Source organism: Phodopus roborovskii, unplaced genomic scaffold, assembly GCF_943737965.1.
Source record: "Phodopus roborovskii unplaced genomic scaffold, PHOROB, whole genome shotgun sequence".
Taxonomy (NCBI): domain Eukaryota; kingdom Metazoa; phylum Chordata; class Mammalia; order Rodentia; family Cricetidae; genus Phodopus; species Phodopus roborovskii.
In genome coordinates, this window is record NW_026126480.1 from 57,884,586 (window position 1) to 57,893,260 (window position 8,675).

An 8,675-nucleotide genomic window follows, 5' to 3' on the forward strand; every position below is an offset into this window, starting at 1 on the left:
GGGCCTTGGCTGTTTCCTCTGTGGGTCCCAGCCCTCTCTCTCTTCCCCCAAGGGAAGCAGCAGTTGGGGTGGGGAGGATGGGGAGTCTGGGGCTATCTGTCACCTCTGGGACTTGATTTTTCCCCTTAGTGGCTTGGGCCTGCCTGAGCTTCCAGCCCACTCTCAGGGCTAGACTGTCATCTCACACTCACCAGGGAACATTGCATTTGCTGGGTCAGGCATGTGTCATGCTTAGCAGTAGTGGTCTCTCCTACGGATCTCCTGGGGTCTTCCCTGGAGATCACCTAGCTGGGCATGCACCCCTCTCTTCCCAGAGGGTCCTTAACCCCATCCCAGATAGGCAGAAAAAGCCCCCCAAGGTGGGACCCCAACCATTACCTCACCATCACTGCTCAGCTGCTATGACTTGGGGACAATGTTTGCTTCCAGGTCCTGATGGGGGAAAGAAAAGGTAGGCTGAGCTGTAGGTCAGCCTGCAGGACCTGTGGCCTTTCTCCAACCCTGTTGTCTAGGTTGATTCTCCATGGTTGGGAAAAATCTCTCCAATCTAAGAGCCCCATTGGCAAGTTCCAACCTGAGGGCATCAGAGACTGAACTCCAGTGCCCTCCTATCTGTGGTTCTGGAAAGCCATGTCCTTTGTTGGGCCCTTAGTGTCCTCTATTCACAAAGAAGCAATAATTTCCCAGCCACTCCCTGCTCAGCCCAGGGCAGCTGGCCTGCCAGTTCTCAGGGTACTGCAGAAGGAAAACTGTCTGCTTCAGAGAGACACTAAGGGGGAACCACATAACTCCATGGGCCCTTCCTCACTCTGGTGTGAAGAGGGTCCCATACCCTCTGGTCCCCCACATCTGGGTCCAGCATCTGCCTCCTAATCTGTATTAAGTACCCCCATTCTGAATCTCCCTGCCCTTCCCCCTTCTGCCCCTTCAGCTTCCTATAATGTGGTTTAAAGATCCCTTCTCAAAGCTGTATGCAGGCTGGGGTGTAGCTCAGAGGTACAGTGCCTGCCTAATATTCACATATATACGGGAGGGGATACAAGGCAGTTTCTTTTGGCTTCTAGGTTGGAGGAGTCCTGGGGTCAGGTAAGTAGCTCCAAGGGCACCCTAAACCAGCCTGGGTTTGGTTTAGCTTTTCTCTGGGGGAAGTAAACACAGCAAACAGCTTTAGCATAGGTGGGACAGTACAGCAGTGGTACCAGACCCTGGCTGCTAGCACAGGGCCTCATTCTCTCTGCCTGCTCTGAGCTACCCATCCATCCCTTCATGTGCCTGAGACCACTTTCTCCTGCGAGTCCCTCCCAGATACGCTGCTTCCAAAGGTCTCACTGGCCTCCCTGAATTCTGGGCTCACCTCTCCCTCTCTGAGAAAGACAGCCCAAAGGACAATCTGAACATGCTTGATGCCCCATCCCAAGCCCCCACCCCATGTTTCTTGTGAAGTCATCCACTCCCTGTGTCTGGGTCCCGTATGTGTCTGTATATGTGTCTGTATGTGCACACGTGTGCGAGTGTGGTGTCTCTTAGATTGTGAGCCCTTGGGCAGGGTTCCCTGTCTGAATACATGTTCTGTGTGGCACGCCTGGCTGTGGTAATAAATGTCCATCTTCAGAGTCACAGTGCCCCGATGTCTTGAGGAAGCTTTGGGATCGATGACAAAGCCGGTGTGGCTGCATGAAAGGAGGGGAGGGTCTCCTGGAGAGGGTCTCGGGTTCCCCGTCACCCCATTTCCCCCCTTTACCAAGCTCTCACCAGGGCAATAATGATGCCTGGAAAGGCCTCTGCTTGACATCCCAGTGTCTGTCCTGCCTGCCAGTCAAGAAGTCAACTGTTGTGGAGGCTTGGGAACCAGACTGGAGACTCGAGGGTCAGAGGGGAGGAGACAGGCTATAACTCTTATCCATCTCTCTTGCCAACTTGCCAGCCAGCCAAGGATGGAGTAGCTCGTCTGTAGCATGAACTGAGCGCTGGGTTAGGAGTCCCCAGGCCAATGGGCTCATCACAGACTCTCTTCAACCTGTCTCCTGCCCTCCCACCTCCTCTGCCCTACTCTTCCCTCGGCCTTTCCTTCTGCTGTAATCATCAGCTCTCTTGACCTCTGCATTGGCCTAACACACCCAAACCCTTAAAGCTTCCCTGTCCCTCCCCATGCATCCCACCTCTGACTGTCCTGAGACTGTGTGAGGACCACAGAGGAGGCTGAGGCCAAAAGTGTCACACATCTTATCCTTCTTTCCAGGGGCCAAGTAAGGGTGGAGGTGATGTTGGGGCTCCCTCACACAATGCTTTCCCCACCACCAAGGGAGCTGCCAACAGAGCTTCCTTCTTCAGATGCCCTCGTTTCCTCAGAGAGATCTGTAACCGTGTGTCAGGCATCAGCAGGAACTCTAACCTAACTAACTTTCCAGAAGAAACTGGATCTGCCTCAGACAGCCTCAGTAGCTACAGCTTGGTCGGTAAACAGCCAAACTGAAAAGGGGGGGGGGACCTGAACACCTCAGGATGCTGGGGCGCCACAAAAAGGGTGGGGTAAGCAGTGAGTAGAGTATTGGGTGGGAGCGTCAGACCAACTCCTCAGCTACAGATGGAGAAACTGAGGCCCAGGGGACCAAGATCACTCAGCCAACAGCAGAACTAAGGAGGGGGCTAGACCTGGTCCACAGGGGTTCCCTCTGTACCTGACGAGTTCCGGGTCAAGAGGTCAGTCCCTGCTGACCCAACCCATCTGATCACCTCGCCTCTTAAATCCTTACTCCCAAGTTACCAGACCCCAAGAAGACCCAGAGCCCAGTGGCACCTCAGCAAAGACACAGCTACAGTTGGGACCTGCACTAGTCTTAATTCCTTGTAAAAGAAGCAGTTTCCAATCTCCCCACCTTCTATTTCCACCCACAGTCTTATCTCACTCCAAATCTGTGCCCAGGCCTTTCCTTACCCAGAGCCCAGCTACTGGGCTGAGCCTGACCTTTCGGCCTCATATGACATCAGCCCTCGTTGCCATGGTGACAGAGGCCAAAGCTGAGGGAACCCAGGCTGAGAAAGGCAAAGAGGGAGCAAGTACAGTCACAGAGTGAGTGGGAGGGGCCAGTAGTGGTGAGACAGCAGAGGAAGGCCAGCCGGGCTGGCGGGAGAACCAGGCTAAGGGGAAGATGACCCCCTACAGCACAGCCCAGGGTGCGTGAGCCAGAATGGGGAAGAAAACACCCAGAGATGCCAGATGACCAGCTTCAAGGAGCCAATGGCATTTCTGCAGCCCCCACTTGTTTCCCAGACAGGAAGGACACAACGGTTGGCCAGGGTCATTCTGACACAGTCAGGGCGTAAGGATGGGGGAGGTGTAGCCACCGCAGTGGAACTTGGTGCTCCTGGGCTTATAAATAAACAGACATGTGGGAGACACACATTCTTTCTCCAAGAAATATAATTTATGTTTACAACCAGTGTTTTTTGTTTTTGTTTTTTTGTTTGTTTGTTTTTTTGTTTTTCTTCTTCCTAAAGAAAACACTACCTTCTGGGGCTCCAGCCCCTGACAGTGTCCCTGAGTGTCCTCTGGCCCCTTCCTCCTGTTATTGCTTGGATCTGGCCCTGGGAATTGCAGAGCCTGTCTCCTCACCCACTCGGAGGCTGTCCCTGGTGACGGAGTAGAGGCACATGGTGCCTGTCCAGTGCCCCATGCCGTGCCAGCCACCCTGGCTGTGCCCATGTAAGGAAATGGAGAGTGCAAGCAGTAGAGAGGCCCTGAGCAGCCTCCTAGAGTGCAGAACCCCTCTCTCTTCGGGGCAGGAGGCCTTAGAGGCACAGTGGCTTCTTTTCAAACTCGACAACTGAGGACACAGGCTGTAGGAGAGGGAGATCTCTTTACCCAGCAATCTTTCGGCACATGCTGGGAGAAGAGATCAGAAGGAAAGGTGCGATGGAGACTCTGTCTTCTGTGCTCCATACAGACATCGGGGGAACTGGGTAGAGAGCTGAGGGAAGCTAAGGTGTGAGGCCACAATCTGTGTCCTGCTTCTGGACAGAGTCCCTATCCCTACCTCTGGCCAGAACCTCCCACCACCACCACACACACACACACACACACACACACACACACACAAACACACGAGGGGAAGTTTTGCCTCTATACACTCCACCCCAGAGGTAATGGCTCCAGCAACAGCTAGGGTAGGCCTAGGAAATCCAAACCCCAGATGAAAACAATAGACACCCGGGCATCCAGTGCATCCAGTGTCAGAGTGGGATGATTCTGTGGATAGTGGTGACCCTGGTTCCAGGTGAGACCCAGCTCATCTGTTGTACCATCAGTGGCTCTATCCCAGACTTCTTGGTCTGAAAACTGCCCAGAGGTCTGCCCAGGGAGTCTTTCTTACTGCCCAGGAGCGTCTGAAGATAGCCTCAGGCCCGCCTGTGCCAGGCTGCTCTCTCAATGATGTCCTTCACTGTCCCAAGTAAGAGGCCCAGCGACATCCTATATCCACACAGCCACGGCCTCCTAGAGCCCATCCTTCTAGAGTGGCCAAGCCCATCACTCAAGGCAGAGGCTCACGTGCCCAATTCTGGAGGGGCTTCCAAGGCTCGGAGGTTGTCTCTGGCGGGCCCCAGGGCCCTGGGTCCTGTGCATCCTATGAGCAGGTCTTCTTCCTCCTCATCCTCAAAAGCCCGGACTGGACGCCGGGGTGGCGGCCGCGGAATAGGCTCGTCGCGCTCAGCCATGCGCTCGACGGCGCCCTCACCAACTAAGAAAACGGTGTCCGCTACGCGCGGAGGGCCAGTGACCGGGTTGTGGTCATAAGAGAAAACTCGCAGCGCGCGCAGCGGGTGTAGATCAGGGAAACCGCCCAGGCGGTTGCGGTCGAGGTCGAGGATGTGCAGCCGGCCCATGCGCAGCAGCGCGGGCGGGAACTCTTCGAAGCGGTTGCCGTAGAGCCAGAGGCCACGCAAGCCCGTCATGCGCGGCAGCTCCGCGGGCAGCGCGCGCAGCCGGTTATCGCCCATCTGCAGCGATTGCAGCGCCACTAGGCGCAGCAGCGGCCGCGGGAAGCGCCGCAGGAAGTTGCCTTCGATCCAGAGGCAGCGCAGGCTCTGCAGCTGCGCAAAGTCGGGTGGTAGCGCCAGCAGCCGGTTGCCTCCCAGGTAGAGACGCGTGAGGCGCGGCAGGCGACACAGGCCGTCGGGCAGGCGCTCCAGCTTGTTGAAGTCGAGCGCCAGGATGCGCAGCTCGCGCAGCTCCTCGATCTCCTCGGGCAGCTCGCGCAGTCCGGTGCCGCTCACATACAGTTTCTGCAGGCGGCTCAGAGCGCACACGGCGCTAGGCAGCCGCCGCAGCCGCCGCCCGCTCAGCTCCAACTGCTGCTCGCCGTTGCGCAGCTGCTCCTCGGCGTCCGACGGCAGCTCGTCCGGCGTGGACTCCGCGATACCCATGGTCACGGGCCCCAGCCCGGGCCGCCGCTGCCACCGCCCGGCATCGCCCCGCCCTGGCCGCCCCGACGGGGCCCGGGCCGCTCCGGCCTCGGGGGCCCCCCGCCCCGGCCTGTCTGTGTGCCGGGAGGGGGGCCGTGCCGGGAGGAGGCACCGTGTTCGGTCGCCCGCCCTCTGGCCTCCCCCGCTACCTCCGCCGGAGGCCGACTGGCTCGAGTTCGAGCTGACTCGCAGCTTAGCGACCCGTCGCCTTGGCAACCTCCGACGCGCGTGCGGCTGCCAATGAGGCAGGAGGAGGGCGGGGTGGGGCGGGGCCAAGGCGGCCCGGGAAGAGTGGGGTCCCGAAGCTAAAGCGGGTCCCTGGCTAGCTACCCCTTCCCGGAGCTAGCGCCAGCGAAGGTAGCCGCTGAGTGCAAACCTAGCACGGGGCTAGCGCTGAGCCCCGACGTCCGACACTGTCTGCACCTGCCTCACTCTTTGCGCCTCGAGGCAGATGGGCCCAGTAGGAAGAAACCTGGGACTGAAGAAATGGAGGAGTGTGAACACTGGCAGAGGACTTGCTTTTTCATTCGCGTCCAGCGGCTTGTGACCAGTCGTCCAGTGTGTGTGTGTGTGTGGGGGGGGTCACTTCAAGATTATCCTGGACTAACCAGGAACAATGTTATGTTCTGGCCTTTTTTAGATCTGAGGATTTGCGGGGCTGTGCTTGACTCCGCCCTCGCTGGGTTCTCACACACCAAACTCGCATCTCCTATCCCGGACCCTCCGAGGATGCCCAAGGTCTGTGTGTGGCTGTGGTGGGCGGAGGACTGGAACAAGTGTCCTGACCACCTTTAAGTGCCACCTACGATAATCACCTTGGCTCTCACCAACAGCCTTTTTGACCTGCCTCCTCCCTTTCCAGTCTGCCAACGTTCCACGCACTTGGCATTTTGCTAAAAGCTACTACCCATATTTTCAAGATAGAAGCACTGAGTGAAGCTCAAAGAGATTGGAGTTAAGCCTGTTGACGAGAAGGAAAAAAGGCATCTGAAGCCAGTATGACTCAAAAGCCCCAACTCCTAACCATGTAACTTCCCAGTAAAAGAAAACACTTCATTCCACCCCACCCTGCCAGTGAATTTTTCCTCAACAGTTTCTGGCTCACAAAGTAAAGACTAGGAGAAAGGAACTATTAAACCATAGAAACCAGGAGGAACGCAGCCTCCAGGGATTAGGCAAGCCTGCTAGAAGGTTGTGTAGCCACAAGAGGCACCCTGAGAACTCAGTCAGCAGATCTCACACCTCCTTCCCTGCCTCCTGTGACCTGGCTGTGGGGACAGACCTTAGTATCTTCCAAACCATCTCTACTGCCATGACAATTCTAACATTAAGACAATGGAAGAAAGGAAGACACACTGATTCGCCTCTATAATCCTAGTTGGTCAGCCAGCCTGAGCAACAACACAGCACCAACCCAGGTGTGGTGGCTCAGGCTTGTAATCCCGAACTTTTGGAGCAGAAACTGGCAGATTTTTGCAAGTTCAAAACCAGCCTAAGGTATATAGTGACCTAAGGTTAACAGGATATATAGCAAGCCCTTGTCTCAGAATGGAGGCAATAAAAGGGGGCTAGGGTGACTCACACTGGTCAACCAGACTGGGCAGCATAATAAGAATCTATCTGGAAAATAACAAGTAATGACATAAAGAAGGCAGGCCTGGGAGTGTCCCTCGGTGATACTGAGTGTATTTCGACAAGTGTGTGTGCCTGTGCTGTCACGGGCTCCCCCCCCCCTTTTGTTTAAGCTTTTGTTCCTTTGTGAGTTTCACATACTTCAGGCTAGCCTCCAACTCAATTGGTCACCAAATTTGTGGTCCTCCACCTCCCTAGTGCTAGATTACAGGTGTGCACCACTATGTTCTGATTATGTGCTGCTGGGGACCAAACCCAGAGCCTTGAGCATGTTAGGCGAAGCACCCTACTAACTGAACTACATCCCCAGCCCTCATGTCCCTCAAGCCTCTTCCACATCCCAGAGGCAACTTGGATCATGACTTCTATCATCATGGGTCAACTTGGCTTGCTCTTGAATTTCCTAGGAATGAAACCATCCAGCAAATCCTTTTTCACTCCTGGGCTGCTGCTTCTCTGAGCCTTAATAGATATTTGTAGCTAAAGGAACAGAGGGCAGGGCCACAGCAGTGGTCTTCAAGCATGGGGTTTCTTAGGGGTGAGCAGATGATGGGAGACACAGACAAAGGCAGGCTGTTACCAGGAAACATCCTCCATCCTGGGGGAACTAATAAAATTGTGTGAGGACTCCAGCCAAGGTAAGGGATCTATGTCTAGAAAAAGCCAAGCCCAGACATCAGACCCCAGATGGACAGATTCTCAGCCCCAGCTAGACAAGGTTCAAGTTCCTCAAGTTCTCAGACCATGTTAAGCCTGAGCCCAACACCCCCCTTTCTCCTTATACAAGAGGATTTCTCAGAGGAGGTGGGCACTCACATACCAGGAATCCAGGGCAAACCCAGCCAGGCATGAATACCTCCCAACCCCCCACATCCCCTCAGCATCTTTACCAAGGGACATTTGATGTGGAGGAGAGAACCCAGTCAGCTCACCCTCACCACATGCTTAGGCTGGCACTGTAGCGCCAGGCAGCCCTCCTGGACTCTGTGGGGATCCCAGAAGCCCTATGAGTGCCTCTGCTTCAGTACCAGCCAGGCATTGTTCCTGGGGTTAGGGACATGGGGGCCAGCCTTTTGCTTCCTCTAGGTCTTTTTCTTGCTCTGGGTAGATCCTGTACCTTTACCTCCCACCAGGCCCTTCTCAGTGGGTAAAGGTAAAATGTGCTGCTGCGTTCAGGGCCCACGCAGATTGGCAGTGAAGCAATCATCTCAATGAGTCACGCTGGCACTGCAGGAGCCTGGTCCCTGTTGAGGTGTCACTAATGAATTAGCTTCACCCCAGCATGGGGCCCCTCAACTTTTCCCCACTCCCCAGGAGAGCAGGAAACTGAGACCTGCGAGGAGGAGCCAGAGCTCTGACAGCTCTAGCTTCCAGTCCAGACACAGCTGTTCATACACACACACTGCAAAAATACTCAAAGGACAAGTCCCCAGGCCTTCAAAATGGACTCTCTATTGCCAACTACCAGCTATAATAATCTTATCCCCCCAAATCTATGTGAAGGTTTTTTTGAATACAAAAACTCAGTGCTCTTGGTGATAAACGTTTGTACCTAGTCTCCAGCATTCACTATTGTTCACATT

The 8,675-nt window shown here is 55.3% G+C and overlaps 1 protein-coding gene across 1 annotated transcript; it reads right to left on the reverse strand.

Moving 5' to 3' along the window:
* Positions 1–3,821: 3,821 nt before the first annotated feature.
* Positions 3,822–5,567, reverse strand: Lrrc10b (leucine rich repeat containing 10B). The gene has a single exon (XM_051193936.1). The coding sequence runs from the start codon at positions 5,419–5,421 to the stop codon at positions 4,543–4,545; it is 879 nt and encodes a 292-aa protein (XP_051049893.1). The 5' UTR covers positions 5,422–5,567; the 3' UTR covers positions 3,822–4,542.
* Positions 5,568–8,675: the final 3,108 nt, after the last annotated feature.

Bases quoted from the DNA above. Each gene is read 5' to 3' on its own strand.
- Lrrc10b (XM_051193936.1), bottom strand. From the start codon at position 5,421: ATGGGTATCGCGGAGTCCACGCCGGACGAGCTGCCGTCGGACGCCGAG.